The sequence below is a fragment of the Cynoglossus semilaevis genome, chromosome 20 (assembly GCF_000523025.1).
Source record: "Cynoglossus semilaevis isolate Cse_v1.0 chromosome 20, Cse_v1.0, whole genome shotgun sequence".
NCBI classification, from domain to species: domain Eukaryota; kingdom Metazoa; phylum Chordata; class Actinopteri; order Pleuronectiformes; family Cynoglossidae; genus Cynoglossus; species Cynoglossus semilaevis.
The window spans coordinates 4,194,867-4,210,786 of NC_024326.1; the positions used below are offsets into that span (position 1 = coordinate 4,194,867).

The 15,920-nt window shown below is 39.9% G+C and overlaps 2 protein-coding genes across 7 annotated transcripts; one reads left to right on the forward strand and one right to left on the reverse strand.

The window, feature by feature from the left end:
• Positions 1-482: 482 nt before the first annotated feature.
• Positions 483-8,994, reverse strand: LOC103396158 (F-box-like/WD repeat-containing protein TBL1XR1). 4 transcript variants are annotated; one of them, XM_025052595.1, is made up of 15 exons: positions 8,920-8,994; positions 6,530-6,595; positions 4,648-4,750; positions 4,385-4,530; positions 4,060-4,285; positions 3,491-3,623; positions 2,869-3,010; positions 2,511-2,574; positions 2,329-2,426; positions 1,710-1,770; positions 1,491-1,612; positions 1,319-1,393; positions 1,068-1,195; positions 801-966; positions 483-707 (listed from the first exon to the last, which is right to left on the reverse strand). In XM_025052595.1, the coding sequence occupies exons 3-15, from the start codon at positions 4,703-4,705 to the stop codon at positions 561-563; spliced, it is 1,566 nt and encodes a 521-aa protein (XP_024908363.1). In that variant the 5' UTR covers positions 4,706-4,750; positions 6,530-6,595; positions 8,920-8,994; the 3' UTR covers positions 483-560. The 4 variants fall into 4 exon arrangements, with proteins under 4 accessions (XP_024908363.1, XP_024908362.1, XP_024908361.1 ...); XM_025052594.1 differs by lacking the exon at positions 8,920-8,994 and adding an exon at positions 8,368-8,573; XM_025052593.1 differs by lacking the exon at positions 8,920-8,994 and adding an exon at positions 8,320-8,572.
• A 5,188-nt stretch (positions 8,995-14,182) lies between these two features.
• On the forward strand, positions 14,183-15,820 carry LOC103396139 (RNA-binding Raly-like protein). 3 transcript variants are annotated; one of them, XR_523332.3, is made up of 4 exons: positions 14,190-14,390; positions 14,554-14,702; positions 14,910-14,947; positions 15,072-15,819. XR_523332.3 is itself a non-coding variant. In XM_017042042.2 (3 exons), exons 1-3 carry the CDS (start codon positions 14,331-14,333, stop codon positions 14,940-14,942), a joined length of 234 nt encoding a protein of 77 aa, XP_016897531.1. In that variant the 5' UTR covers positions 14,183-14,330; the 3' UTR covers positions 14,943-15,820. The 3 variants fall into 3 exon arrangements, 1 of the variants encoding a protein (XP_016897531.1); XM_017042042.2 differs by having other exon boundaries at positions 14,183-14,390; positions 14,562-14,702; positions 14,910-15,820; XR_001761665.2 differs by having other exon boundaries at positions 14,910-15,820.
• The last annotated feature ends 100 nt before the right edge of the window (positions 15,821-15,920 follow it).

Below are 15,920 nucleotides of genomic sequence, written 5' to 3' on the forward strand. Positions count from 1 at the left end.
GGGCAGCAGTGTGTGTGGGGACGGTGCCATGTTCAGAGCACCTCAGTGGTAACTTGGCAGCTGGTGGACTCGAACCTGACCGAACAAGTCCGCTTCCTTAACCACTAAGCCACCACAGCCCTGATTGCCCTGTAATAAAAACCCCGTTTGAACGCAGAACTCCACCTCGACATTCCTGTTTTTGATTTGATGACGGAGAACATCCACTACAATACACAGAAGTGACCATTTACATCAGTCGCCTGGTGGACGGCCAAACGCAAATGTCAGACCAAATGCAAAGCGGAATGGTAAGAGACGCAAATATGGACTACAATTTTGCATCAATGTTGGCTTGCTGATAACAGTGAAGCATATTCAGTTTATCCTGCTGGAGGAGACCCAGATTGTCTTGTAAGAGATCTGGAGCTGGGAAATGAACACTAAGGTCTTGATAGAAAAAAAAAACCCTATTGGTAGTTCAGATCTAATAATGTATTGACTCTGTTTTCACCACATGCAAAATTTAGAAGATCTTCTGGTGATGTCTATGACTGTCTGAGTGTTGTAAAAAGATCATTTTAATTGCAAAGTGATGTCGAGGCGGCGGCGGCGGCACAACTCACCGATCCGTCAGACGCACTGGCTCCTACTTTGTCCCCTGTGGCGTTCCAGCACACCTCGAAAATCCCACCCGTCCCCCTGTAGCTGTTAACTAAAGCACCTGTCTGGAGACACACGGACATGTTAGCAACTGGAGGAGTGGGTGAGTGGGTGTCATTTGGGTTTGGAGGGGGGGGTTATTGGTTCTTGTTATAGACCTGAGTGTTCCAGATGTGGACGCATTTGTCAAAAGAACCACTGGCGAGGTGGCGGCCGTCTGGGCTGAAGGCCACGCTGTAGACGGGCTCCTGGTGGCGGGTCAGTGTGTGAATACACACCCCGCGTTCGACGTCCCATAGACGTACTGTTGAGTCAAATGATGCACTGGAGAGAGAGAGAGGAAGAAAGACAGAGAGAGAGACAGAAAAGCACATTACAGACTCAGATTCAGAACCGTTCTGCTATCCTACCTCTGTTAATCTTACCTGGCCAACATGAGGTTGGCATTTGGGTTGTTGGTCCCCGGGCCGGTTGGGCTCCACTTGATTGTGTAGATTTCCTTATTGTGAGCCTGAAGGTCATGAACACAGTTGTCCTGTTTTATACTCCAGATCTGTCCCAGAAATGAGGAGATGACAGAAAGAAAAAGAAAAAAAAAATGAGTGTGCAGCACGTTCCTGTTTGATACAATCCTTTTACCGTTTAAAGGCAGATTTAACACTTTGTGTGGTCTGACCTTGAGGGTCATGTCATCGGAGCAGGAGGCCAGTAAACTGCCTGTGGGATCCCACTTGATGGCATTGACTTCATTCTTAGGAAGTGAACCAGAAGCAGAAAATAGGACGTGATCAAACAGATGCAACTGATCAATATTATTATTTGTGAGATCTTTCTCAGACCCGTCCTACCGTGTGTCCCTGGAAGGTCTTGACAGGTCTGTCCTGCCCCAGCTTACAAACATGGATACACATGTCGGTGCTGCAAGAGGCGAACGCGTTGTTGCTCTGCCAGTCTACGTCTAGAGCAGGTGCTGTTGAGAGATGGAGACGGAGGTCAGAACTGCTGCGGCAGAACGATGAGAGACGCAAAGACATTTACACTTTTGTTTTATGGCCATGTTGACTGACCTGAGTGGAACGGAAACTGTTGCTTTGCCTCTCCAGTGTTTGCATCCCAGATAATTGTTGTCTGTATGGAATAGAGAGAAAAATGACTATTGGGTCGTAGTACAATAATCCAATCACTGATAATAATGGTTTCCATCAATGGGCAACTAAAACCGACAAGCCAAGAGACTAATAAAAAAATGTGTCCTTATTCATTTCGTTACATTTTCCATCAATGGGCAACTAAAACCGACAAGAGACTAATAAAAAAATGTGTCCCATTCATTTCGTTACATTTTTTTTTTTGCCCAGCAGTTAAACAAGATTTATCAGACACTAATGTCGGACAATTACATGGATGATGTAATTAAGTAATTATAGATATTATTATATTACAACAGCTCTGTGCTTGGTTGTAACGTAACAGCAGCCTCTCCAAGCTGTTGACGAAACCGGCGGGCACCACAGTCAACTGGACTGCTGCCAACAACCAGTAGTCCAGCAGAGCCGGCCGTTTAAAAAAAAGCCCCTTTTAGGAGTAAATACAAAGTGTTGCCCGAAGCCTGGACGCAGCTTCCAAAGAACCACTGACGACCTCCAGCCCCACCGTTGTTATTTGTTTCAAAACACCCCGCTTTACCTTGTCTACTCCAGCGCTGAGGATGAAGTTGCCTTTCTTATTCCATTTGAGAGCAAATATCGGGCCTTTATGTTGACCTAAAGTAATTGCCAGGTTACCTGAAAGACACACAAAACACCGTTGAGAGCCACGTATCTCATACCGTATTAAAAAGCTCTTCGTGAACAGGCTGAGGCGCTCACCTGCATCCGTCCATATTCTGGCAAAGCCATCATATGAGCCCGTGGCGAGCAAAGTTCCATCACTCTGTAAGAGACAGACGGTACAGCTGCATTAAAGTTCATTTTTATTTTAAGATTCTAACGTTGTTTGTAGACAATAATCCTATTCATAAATAATTAATTTTTTACTTTCACTATGTGGTAAGGAAAAAATATGATGTCTGCCGCCCTGTGAGGGTGACTCGCCCACATGCATATGGCAGTAGGGTGTGTGGACACACACACACAGCACCAGGATAAATGGCTAAGTAGAAAAGAGTGCATTTACAGGAACAGACGCACACATTCACATTGTTTCACTGCACACACAGGCACTCACATTCCAGTCTAGTGAGGTGACGTCTTTGTTGCTGGGTACGTCTTGGCCCCCTTCCCGTATGCAGTGCCTTAAAACCAGTTGGGTGGATCCACTTGTGCTGTTCTCACTCAAATTCCAGATCCGCGCTGTTGAGTCCCCCGACCTGCCGAACACAAAGACGCGATAAGTTTACACATTTTTAAGTGGCTCCATAGTGTAGCGGAGAGCAGGTCGTCCTGGGTTTGATTCCCAGAGAAACCACATTCATGTTGCATGCGAGGGGCAGCCTGTTGCGGTGGAGCTGCTGTTAACGTGAGAACTTCCCACAGTGTGGGAACAATAAAGATCGAGTTACTATTAATAATAAACACTTGTGTTTATAACAATGTGAATTCTACAACCATTACTTTTTCATTTGTTAACATATCATTAGAACATTTGGGTGGATAAATAAACCCTATTGTTTGAGGATGATATATATATCAATTTATTTAGTGTGTTATTGTAATTTTCACTAAAAAATAACCCCACTTTTGATAACCATATGTTCCCATGTAAGGATATCTACAGGCTCTATATTGAAACTCCAACACTATGACCAACCACAGCAGTGGGTAACTGAGTGAAGAACAGTGATACTGACCCAGAGGCCAGGAGGTCATTCACAGGGTTCCAGGCACAGATAAAAACTTCCGACTCATGGCCTCTGAGGACCATGGCTTTACTCTGAGGGATCTCCACATCTCTATCCACCTCCATCATGTCCGAATGGTGATCTACAATACGGAGAGAGAGGAAAAAAAAGTGGTAAGTGGAAGGGGGAGGTGTGCTCCAAGTAAAACAGACACATATTTAAAAAACAAAATTCTTTATCTGCTTAAATGGAAAAAAAAAAAAAGGAAAAACAGACTGCTTTGGAATTTGATATCATCTTTCAGCCCTTCCTGGGAAACTTCAGTCTCACAGCAGCGCACATTCACCACGTGATCCGAGGTTGATTATCCAAACGTCAGTGGTGGATATCAGACAGCCGTGAAACTACAGAGAAGACTCTGTCGCCGCTGAATTTAGTTCAACGGTACGTGAACAAGCTACACTTTTACCTGCTGCAATCATTAAAATAAACACCGCAGCTTTGACGGAAGACAAACACTTGTGTTAAGTTGGACGCAGCAGCTCTCAGTAGTGGTAAATGAGCTCGGCCTGACGTACTGGCTAAAGCGTGGGCTCCGTTTTCCTCCCCATTAGCAGTGCCCTCTCCGTTCTTGGCGCTCCCCTGTGCCCCTGTGCTGCTGCTGCTGCCGCTGCCCGCCGCCTGCTGCTGCTGCTGAGCCATTTTGTCTCTGTAGGCCTGCTGTCTGGTCTGGACAACATCCGGCATCACAGCATCGATCAGAGATAGGGACTCGATGGGCCGGCCGTCGAATAAGGTTCCATCCTACAACAGGGAAATATTGGGATTTTTATAAATATACTGTGGTTAGCACTGTAAATTTAAGGGAAATTTAAATTTTTTTTTTTGAAAATGACCTCTGACCTCATTGATGCTGACTTCTGCCTCCACATACTGCAGACCTTTCTGGATGATAGAGATCAGGGCAGCAGGGGGCACTAGGGCTCCATTGATGTTGGACTGGCTAATGTGACTCTCTATGCCAAAGGTGAACGCTGAGTGGGAGAAGCCTAATGGAGACAGGGTGATTTACAAGCAGGTTCAGAGCCAAGTGTAAAAACAGACATAATGTAAATCACTCAGAATACTCAAACTGGAATAAGGAGTAGTAGTATTCTCACATTTACCTGACTCTTGAAGGTATCTGTAAACCAGGAAATTGACCTCATCACTGCTTATGCTCATTTTTGGTCCTGGTGATTAAACCATTGGGTCAACACAGTATGAAGCCTAAAAACAAAACAAAAAAATAACAAAGAACAGATTGTGATGTTTGAAAAACCTTGTGACATATCACAGAAATTATCAGGGGGGGAAAAATTACTGGCGAGTAATTCTCTAGTGTGTATACACACACACACACACATCAGAAAGGCACATGTGGTGGCACAGTGCCAGGTGAGATGTGAAGTATCTGTTGTACGCACGCAGACACAAGCACAAACCCACAACAAGATTGTCTTACTCCACAAGGCGACTTTCAAATTGGCACACGGAGTGAAGAGAGAGGAGGCAGGGGTTTAAAAAAAAAACCCACATCACCTAAGCTGACCTAGATCTTGTAACGTTCGTGTACCGCTGGGTGGCTGCAGAAGCCTCCTGGCTCTAGGCAGGACACCATTTTCCATTCATTAACCAACAACTGGAAACGATTACCAGCAGTCTTCACGAGGCAGACGTGGTTTTTTTTTTTTTTTTAAACAGAAATATCTGGCAGAGATGAGGGCTGGTGTTCAGTACTTGTGTCTGACCTCCATATTTATTCATGCAGAACTCTGTACTGTTTAAATGGGGAGGGTGGAAATAAACAAGGGATCTGGACGAGTGACAAACCCCTCTACTGTTTCCGTCACGCCAATCCAGTGAAAATGTCAACATGTCTCCAGCCCCGTAGCGGAAGCCAGAATCCCAGACTAACTTCACCAAAGGGCCCGGAGTACAGCGCAAGTCCTTGAACAAATTCAAACAAAGTTGCCGCAAAGACACAAAGGCTTACCACGAGAAATCCCACAACCAGGCGCAGCCAGTTAAATTTGACAAAAGACCAAGTAAAACCAGAGCATCTTACAGAACCAGTTCAGTAAGTGGCTACGACTGGGTCCACGGTTGTTTTCTATTGTTGTGAGGATGCTGGCGTGCACAGCGGTATAATTATTGGCATTATTCGATACTATCCTACTTTCAAAGGGAACCAACAAATTGCTAGTTATTACCATTTTGATGATGAGGTTACAGAGGAAAGGCTGGGTTTTAGACTCACACTAGGGCCATTGTACTGAGCCAAAGCACAGCCTCGGTTCTATGGCTGGCGCGAGTGCAAGCGCGGCATACGTCCCTGCCATAGCGCGGTTTGAAGAGGCGGGCCGATGTAAGGTACACTCGGTCACACACGTGCACGAGCATGGTTCAGTATGTTTCCTGCTGCGCGTCGATTGGCCAGTGTTTTCCTGTTTCCCTACTGAATTTCAGTGTCCCGTTGCCCTAATGGTTTATTTAAGTAGGTTACTTGATGTAAGAATTAGTCTATAAGCAATTTCTAATCAGATTCTGGGTTTAGTTTTACTCGTGATAATTGAAGAAATAAATTGCAGTGCAACGGCAGTGAATTTAATGATCCATAATGTTGTTTTATCATCAGATAAAGAAATTCTACTACTAGAATAAAATAATCCACGTTACACAGTTTGCAAACGCTATCCGTGGGTCTTTCTCGGATATATTGAAACGCGTCCACACCGCAGACGTGTTGGCACTTTCAGAGAAGCCCGCGCTGGCCGCGGTTTTCGCTTGCGTCATCACAACTTCCTGTTTTGGTTACAATCACTAGTAAAAAGAAAGTTTCACATGGTGAAATGTTCAGCCATCAGTTAAGGTGTAAGGCCTGACGTACATGTGTTTTGTTAAACCAATTAAGGTCGCAGGTCTGGAAGCACCCACCCCTCGTTCAAACCGATTTCTTGCAATTTGCCGCAGTGACGTCACATCTTCCACGCTGAACAGTTTGCTTACCCATGCGATCAAGAAGTTCTCAAGGGTGCATCGTGGCTGTGTCGACCTCAGCAAGAATAGTGTCCCCTGCAAGGCACAAAGAAAACGTAAATCCGTGTTATTGCAAACATGAAGAAACATTGTCAGTGAAAGTTAATGTTTCTACGGGCAAATTTGCTTAACTGATAGTGAGGAGAACACTGTACTCGAACCGGTGAGAACAAAATGACAGGAGATATTCCATACCACTACATTTAATCTTTAGGGTATTTCTGACTCGTCAGACTATTTTACAAAACATACTCAAGTTTAGTAAGAGCCTGTCTCCCCTTAGAGATTGAGAGATGACTGTGATGCACGAAACCTAAACGTATACACGTATATAAGAGATTTTTGCTTCAGTGTGTCAGACAAAGAGTGAAAAGGCAGCAGGAAGAAAGTGTTCTGCACAAAGAGGTTCGTCTCAAAACAATGAGAAAATAGGTCAGCAGTGTAAAAAAAGTCAAAAAAGACTTGGGATATTTGACTTGCTGGTGTCGGTGTCCACACAGGACTGAATTACAGTGAATTAAAGGGACCTCATATTGCAAGTGAGACGATATTATCTGTATTGATTAATAGCTAATTTTTTGATTTTTAAAAAAAATCTTTAACTGGTGTCCAAGAGTGAAAATGGACTCCAATATCACTGTGGCTGCAAGGCTTATTTAGTGCGAGCGTAATCCTTTGCAAGGCCCAGCACTTAACTAGTGGTAGTTAAATTAGTCAACTACTAGTCAAAACATACCTGACACCTCCGGTCTAAATAAACTAATGCATTGATTTAATATGGCAAAGAATCTGTCTCGTTCAGAGATGAAAAAAAAAAAAAAAGGAAAAAAAAAAAGATGGATTATTGAATAAGCTAGAGACCGGGTGAAAATGACAGGTTTTCCAGAGACATTAAACCATGCTACAACTGAGGCAGCGCTGTCCAGCTCTTATTACCAATTTATACCCAGTATGAAGTAGCATCTTTTAACACAGAGTTAATAAACAAATTTAAATGTATTAAAACAAGCAGAGCAATTTAGTCTGCACCTACTGTGGACTGCAAAGTTCCTAAAAACAGTGTAGCAATACTTGAATAAATTATTATGTTCTGTTGTAACATGATACTCAGGGTATGTTGTTTTTTTTAAAAAAAAACTACTGTTAGAATTAATATATATATATATTTAGAGTAAGGTATATGAGCCATTAATCAGAATATCTGCTTATTATTTAAATGGTTTTATCGCTAAGTAAAGATGTAAAGTCACACAAACTGCAAGTGTTTACAAATAACATGATATCCTATGGGCCATTAACAGGATACACGGGGTAATGTTTTGCCCCAACTTTTTTAAGGTGAACACACAGTTCTTGCATTACAGAATTTACACTTGTTTAAGCTTAATAACATGTATAATTTCGTTTATTCAATGATCACTGGGCAGTTACATTTAACATTTTATAAGTCAACATCATTTTCCTTTAAGGCGGCCGTTGCCGTCAGCACTCACACATGCCACACAGGCAAGGCGGTTCACGATGCACTCATTAGAAGCAGGTGACCAACAGTAGGCTGTGAATGTAGAGTACACCATTCTGCTCGGCATTGTGTTTATTTTATTCACATAGTACTAGCCGCAGTCTTAGCGGGGTTTCGTTTAAACCGTGTGAACTACGAGAGCTTAAACCAACCGCTTCCACTTTAAACCTAGGATCAACTAGCGTGTTAGCTAACGTTAGCATGCTATGCTAATGACAGGGTTGCTTTAATCTCGTACCTCTTTGGATAAAACCTTTCATCGATCCATATCCTCCACTTGCCTCACCTGTTCGGATCAGACCATGTTATATATATATTCGGGGCAGCGCATGGAGTTTCGTGCACTTATATTTACTATTTTTAGGTTATAAAATTGAAGCTAACGACAGGCGGTAAGAAGCCAGCGACGGCTTCACATATTCCACACCAGCGGCGTGACCTGTCATGCACAAATGAGCTGCCTGTAACTACTGTTATTTCAAAACAGTCGCTTAGAACGCAGTACAGTCTGTAAACCGCAATGACAACGACGGGCAAACAATTCTTAGGTTAAAACCATGGTAAACTGTGTTGACTGTCTATAAATTAAACTGTCACAAAACAAACGTGTAATTAGACAACAATATTGTTTCGCATTATGATGAAAGTGGTTTAGAGATGTAACGCTGAACAGACTTATCTAAACAGGCAGTACAACACTTTAGGGGTTAGCTGGTGTTTAAATCCGTCTATGTGGATGCTAAATAACTCGCACTAGATCTCCTTAACACTTATGGATCCAAAATCGGTTATATTTATCACTGAGGCAGACATAGATCTAGACAAAAAACACAGAAACCTCTGGAAGTTAGTCTCACGTCCAAGTAGCAATCACAACACGAGAGTCTTCGCCCATCCCCCACGACACCAATTTTTGCTTGTACGGTCACTACTCTTCGGGGATTACTGACGCCCCGCCCCCTCTGCGCTGCTCAGTCATTCACACTGAGAAAGTTAACAACAGAGTCTTACATCATCACCGCAAGCCACAGTTAACACTGGTTTTGTGTATTTATGTACGTATGTAATATTATCTAGTATATACAATATTCTCACCGTTATATTCATCAGATAAATGAACGTTTGAAAATGGCTTAGATTTTTCATTTTCCATCTCTTTGGATTATTTTTATGGCAGTATTATATTATATAGATCCTATTTTAGCCTACTTTTAGCCATTTCAAGGTAACATTTAACCACTTTTTAAATCCACCCATATATTTTCTACATATTTATATTATATATTATTTCATTGGGGTTTATTCAATTTAGCATTCCTTCCTATATTTTTCGCTGACCTTTGGCTCCTCCTTGGTGGCGTTTAGAATGTCTCCGCTATTAAGTCTAGTCTTATTTATTCGTCTTAATCTATCTTTGTCCATGTGCAGGATTTGACCACCTCTTTTGATCACTTTGATGTGTAATATTAGCCACTGGTCTCCTTTCTAGCATCTTGTTGCTTAGCTTTCAGTTTTTGCCTTTTTTGGCAAAAGTGCAGCATATTTAGGACATTGCTGTTGATTGCATTGTAATTTTTTTTTCTATTTACATACATATAGTTTATTGCTTTAAATTAGCTAACCTCAAGCTATTCCTCAACCAAGTCTATGTTATGTTTTTGTCCAACATTTTTTTTGAAAAAAAAACAACCCAAACAAACAAACAACATACTGTGTTGAGAGTGTTTCCAGGAATAAATTGTAAATAAATCCAATTCCTCCTTCCTCTCTAATGCTGCACTTTATGCAACATACTGCATGACTCACTCTGGAGGCAATTATTTTAAACTCATTCATCCCCTCCTCCCCCTGACTGTTATACACCTCATCCTTTTTCCATACAGCAGAACACACGTAGAACAATGTACTCGGCAACAATATAACATGAAGACTCACATCAGCATACATTTGTGACCATCTATAAATCGTACATTGGGCCACAGTCATCCATCAAATGAGGGATGCAGTGTTGGATTATTCAAACAGTGTGTGTGTGAGAGTGTGTGTAGGCGGGAATCTAATGCTCAGGACAATAACACGGGGGTTGCTAGGCTGGTGAGCAGAGCGGCAGCACTGATAAATACATGCTGGACATGTTGGCATTGTGTAATTGCTTGGAAACAGACGAGCAAGTGGCAGCGAGCTTCATCAACAGCCTTAGCAACAGCAGTACTCCTTTTTTTTTTTACACTGTTTTTTTTTTTGTGTGTTCTTGTGACCAGGACAGAAAATGAAAAGGTAACACCAAGCAGAACAAGATGATTCACGATTAAAAATACAATAAAATGAACGATGAGGCTATTCTTTTTATTCTTTAATTATAGTCTATCCTTTACACATTAGCCCTGCTGTATTCGGCCTATATCAGCCTTACATTTAACTTTTTTTCAGCCATTTTTAACTAGTGTTAAGCCGTAGATTTTTTTTGCTTGCATAACTTCATTGAATGTTTAGCCATTTCCATCTTTTCTAGTATTCAACCCTTTTTATTCGATCAAATCAAGTTTTGCAAATTTTCTAGTTACCTTTAAGTGATTCGATTTCAGTAATGTTTTGCTACTTCTGAGCTAACTCGGTTAACTCTTCCAGGTTCACTTTTAGCCGTCTCGTGGCCGTTGTTGGATTACTGAAGCACACAGTTGCTGTTTCTTAAGAATTTAGCAAACCTTACTGTACCTTTTTAACTTAGCTAACCTGAGAGTATTCATTAACCGCGTTATTTTCTGAGCCAACATTACATTTCTTTTGAAAAAAAAAAAGGGTCAACTTTTGGTCAGATATTTTCACGTCTTCCAGGCTTAATAGCTTGCTTACCCATGTGATCAAGAAGTCCTCAAGGGTGCATTGTAGCTGTGTTGTCCTCAGCGAGAATACTGTCTCCTATAGGACACAGAGAATAAGTTATTCAACACAGAAAGTAACAGTATCAGTGAAAGATAATGAATTATACCTACATTGTTTCATCCCTGTAGCTAATGACACTAACTGATTATCATCCATATATGAGGCTCTTTACATCAGTGTACATACTGAAGAATTGGACTGGTAGCTATGATGCAAACGGCAGTCATTTCTATCAAATCAAACCATAGTCCCACAGTCACAGCGATATATCATTTCAGGAGTAAAAGCCACTGCACAAGCATCAGCATCACCATGCATTATGTGTAAAAGCAGATAAAAAAAAAAGGACATGAGGCTCGGCTTCACTGCCTGCTCAGCAAGAGCTATTTTTAGAAACAAAGATGCAGAATTGCCTTTCATCACCACTGAAAATATGTCGTTTCACTTCGTAATGCGGCTCCTGCTGTGCAGACACTGTGTCCGTTTTTATAGCTATATTTAGGGCCAACATCAAATAAAAATGCATTTCCAGCTGTCCTGGTCTCTTTTTTCTTTTTGGCATTGTTTTCTGTCATACAAAAATGACTGTTGTGGTCTATGTACATACACACACACACACACGTATATATACGTAAGTTTTTAAGTCTGTACTTCGTAAACACCAGGGAGAACAAAAAGCTCTCTCCCTCTTAGAGATTATAACAAATCTGACATATCAACTATTTGAACTAAATACTTTAGATTTCCAATCGTCCCGAAGTGCAAAGAAGTTCATTTTAAGACTGTAAACAACATTTATCCCTCAAACGAATTTATGACATTTGTGGTAGAAAACTGTTATATTTGCAAAACGAATTTGGAAACGACAGACCATCTGTTTTATCTATGTGAGACTGTCCAAAATTTGTGGAAATCTCTCCACGACCTGCTCTCGTCCAGCTCCAGAGACATGGACTTCTGGTCCTTCCAAAAATATTCGAACGGGAGTAATCCTCAAAGAAAAAAGAAATGAGTTTTTAGTAAATAATCTCCTTATTATTACAAAATATTATATACACAAATGTCGATATGCCAAAGCAAGGCCCGCTCTTAAGAATGAAATCCTTTTGTTACAAAAATGTCTGAAACGAATAATTAATCCCCATGCAAATGAACTGTACACATTTATAGAAGAACTTAACCATTCCTAAACCCCTCGTATTTCATTTGTTTGAATTTACTTGTTCATATGATTTCACTTCTATTGATTTGAATTAGCAAAAGAAAAAATAGCTCTAATAAAGTACATTCCGTTGCATTCTTGTCTTCCTACTTGCAGAAGTAGCACAGTCTTTCATTAGGACCTGACAAAAGCACCAACATCAGTTCAACAGCAGCTGGTGCTCAGAGTTTTCTCAGGTAAGGCATCAGGTGTAACACTGGTTGTAACAGTTTAACCACTGATCAAGATAAGGTTAGATCAGGGGGAGTGGTAGTCATAGATGAGGAACTTATAACAAAATAAAATAAACCAAATTAAAGAAAATAAGTGTATTGCAAAGAAGTGTATCTAGGGACTTTATGATTGAATACGTTTTGTAAATGTGAAATCTTTTGCTATTAAAAGAGTAAACAGTTGTTATTCTGTTCATTGTGGAAGTATTCTGGGGTTTTTCAACAACTTTGTAAGGTTTGTGGTTCATTTTAACTTAGTGTCAGCTTACTTTTTACCACTTTTTACCTAAATCAGAAAAAAACCTATGTAAAAAAAAAGCTGATGTAAAAAATAACTAAGTAAATAAAAAGGTGTTTTTAAAATAAACAAAAAAAGAAATTAATTGTATTGCAAATAAGCAAAAATATATACGGATAAAGCTATAAGTAGGAACAGAAATACGTATTTATTCATCACAACGTGTTTTAAGTTGGAAGCTAAACCAAAATGAACAATTTTAAATAGTTATACAGTGAATAAATCAAAGGAACACTTTATCAACGTGGCAGCCATTTTACTTTAAATCTATTTTTAATAAATAACTGTTCGTTAACATTCTATTGTCTGAAAAAAGTCGATAATACTTGGCAAAACCTGGTTTCATTTAAATCAATGATTGAATTTCCATTTCCTGCTCATTTTGTGTACTCGCCACCTGGTGACGAAAAATCAGAACGCACTTCGTTTAAACACTCGCTTTGTAGTAAAAAATATATTTTTAGCAAAGCTACTAAAACGTTGATACACGTGAGAAAGTTACATGGTGATGCGGTCGGTTGTTCGGTTTAGCTCCGCCAACAACAAGGTCCGGCCATTAGGTTGTCTACTCTATGTGTAGTTGTATATTTGAGCCACTGGAGGGCGCATGACTATAATGTAGTCGCGGGAAACCCCTGGAATATCCAGGGAAACCCCGTCGATGTCAATTGACGGGCACTATGTTAGTAAATGCTTGTTGGCGGAGCAAAACCGAACATCACTTTGCTACGGGAGGCCTAAAATTGTAACCATCCGCCAAAAAACAAAAACGCCCTTGTGAAAATTTCACGAAATAGTCCGTTTTAGTGAAAAACTAAACCAATTTAAACATATTAAATCACGATATAAATTCATGCAACTTTTCCACATGTATCAACGTTTTAGTAACTTTGCTAAGAAACTATTTTTAACTAGAAAGCGAGTGTTTAAACGAAGTGCGTTCTTATTTTCCGTCACCAGGTGGCGAGTACCCTAAATGAGCAGGGAAGGGAAATTAAATTTTTGATTTAAAAAATATATATATACGATATACGTTATGTCGACGCTTATTCAGCGAAACGATGCAATGTAGTTATGTATTAAAACTTATAACTTTAATTATATAGTTTATATGTGTAAATAATGATATATATTGTAAATCTGTTTGTGTCAATGCAGAAACTAATTGCTAAAACACTGTTATATACAGTTATTAACAGTATACTCTATCTATTTTTTATATTTAGCAGGTGCTATGTTTATCATATAATTGTATTTGTCCCTTTTTTATTGTGACTTTAGACAAAACATTGGAAATGTCAATAGTTTTATAAATAAAACAATCCTTTCACATTTGTGGTGGTCACCAGACAAGAACATATAATGACATGGTCTGATTTTGAAATATTCAGATTAAATATTTTTGCATTTTTTTGCAATAGTAAGATTGTGCATCTGTTTGGTTTTTTTATTTTTGCATTTTTTCGCGATAGTAAGACGATGATGTGCTCTGAGCATGGCACCGTGATCGTGTGTATCTACTGATTGACTAACGAGCCTGCGCCTGGATTGTAGATGTCGCTTGTGATTGGATAACGAGGCGCATCCTTGACCTTTAACAGCGGAAGGAAAGCGTAACACTTCCGGGGCCAGTGATGGTTCCGAAGGGACGCTGTGTGAGGGCACAGAGAACAGAGTTTGCTGTTATTTCGACGGTACGTATTTCCATCTCTGGTTCTCTTCACTTCGCGTCGTGTGAAGGACCAGTATTTAAAGCATAGAGTGCCTGGTTTGCAGGAATACTCACTTCAGTAAATCAGTTATATTTTATTTTATTTTATTTTAATTGCCCATTTTAAGTGTGCCCTTTTTTTCCAGAGGTGCAGAGGAAACAAGAGGAGATGTGTGGACGTCTCCATGGTGACCGCTGTGGTGGAGAGGAGGTGGCTGGTGCAGACGATGTGGAGGCAGGGGAGATGACGGATGGTGGTGGTGACGAATTTGAAGATGTAGCCACCAGTGACATGGTAAGGAGGCCAAGTCATTTCATCACTGTCATATAGGAGTCAGTATTACTTAGTTTTATTCCTGTGTGACGCTGCTATTGGAAGCCATCCAGAGACATCACTGTCCTCCTGTAACCCCATACTGTACAACTACTGTACATATTTAAAAGATATTGCTTATTTTTATTGCTGTACCTTTATCATAATCTAACTCTTCTTGCATTGCAGATAGAGAACCATATATCGGATGTTGACAATTAAATCAGGTCAGTATCTAAGTGTAGTATATAACACAATACTGTTTTAAATTGTAAATATAAGGGAACAAACCAATTGCTGTCAGTTGGTGTCTCAGAGAATAGAGTAAGCGTAAAGAAATGATGTTTGCAGAAGATCAACTTGGAGGAACAGTTACCAGCAGAACCTTCTTCAACGATAAGGGGTTAAAGAAAAGAAAGGACTGTTTTTGAAACGATTATGTTCAAATGTTCCTCATTGGATTATAACGTTCCTAATATGTACTTGCTGTATATTGACATTGACATGCTAAAAAACTACAAAACTCTGAACCTTTACGTATATTTGTGTCTACTGTAAAATAAATACCAATTAAAACAAATCATTTAATAATTCATAAATAAATTAATAGATACATTATTTAAACAAAAACAGAAATAAAAAGAGAACAAATGAGTTTATTAAGTTTAAGTTTATTAATAACATTTCAGATCGTCAGTCACATCCATCCACTAGGTAGTAGGTTTCAGGTGCAAATCCAACAAACTCTATCATTTATTTATTTAACAGAAAACAATGACATATTTTCACATGACACTTCACTCCTAATATTATAAGCTATTATTACAATAAACAGTGAATGTTGGTACATGTTTGTTGCAATGAATTGAGCTGCTCAACAGTTTTTCTGATTTTCCTCTGGATGATGCAACGGACATTGCCCTTCAGAGAGAAATCTACTCGTATCGCATTCGTCATTTAAAAGTATTTTAAAGTAAGATGATCTTTCTTCAGTCTCCAAAACTAAACCAAAAATTGAAACCTCACTCTCATGGGGTTATTGGACACTGTGTGATCATAGGCTGTGAATTCAACCTTTTTATTTTTTTACATTCCTTGTTCTTTCATTATTTGGCTTCTCGGGTAGCAGAAGGTAGTGTTGTATTTCACAGCTTTATAATGAATCGCTTGTTTGACCTCTGTTTCCTTGTGAGGTCATTT

Excerpts from the sequence above, each read along its gene's own strand:
- LOC103396158 (XM_025052595.1), bottom strand. The coding sequence starts at position 4,705 with ATGAGCATAAGCAGTGATGAGGTCAATTTCCTGGTTTACAGATACCTT. Across the intron at positions 4,531-4,647 it reads CAGATACCTTCAAGAGTCAG|GCTTCTCCCACTCAGCGTTC; the intron begins GTAAATGTGAGA and ends TGTCTCCATTAG. Across the intron at positions 3,011-3,490 it reads AATGACCTCCTGGCCTCTGG|GTCGGGGGACTCAACAGCGC; the intron begins GTCAGTATCACT and ends TGTGTTCGGCAG.
- LOC103396139 (XM_017042042.2), top strand. The coding sequence starts at position 14,331 with ATGGTTCCGAAGGGACGCTGTGTGAGGGCACAGAGAACAGAGTTTGCT. Across the intron at positions 14,391-14,561 it reads AGTTTGCTGTTATTTCGACG|AGGAAACAAGAGGAGATGTG; the intron begins GTACGTATTTCC and ends CCAGAGGTGCAG. Across the intron at positions 14,703-14,909 it reads ATGTAGCCACCAGTGACATG|ATAGAGAACCATATATCGGA; the intron begins GTAAGGAGGCCA and ends CTTGCATTGCAG.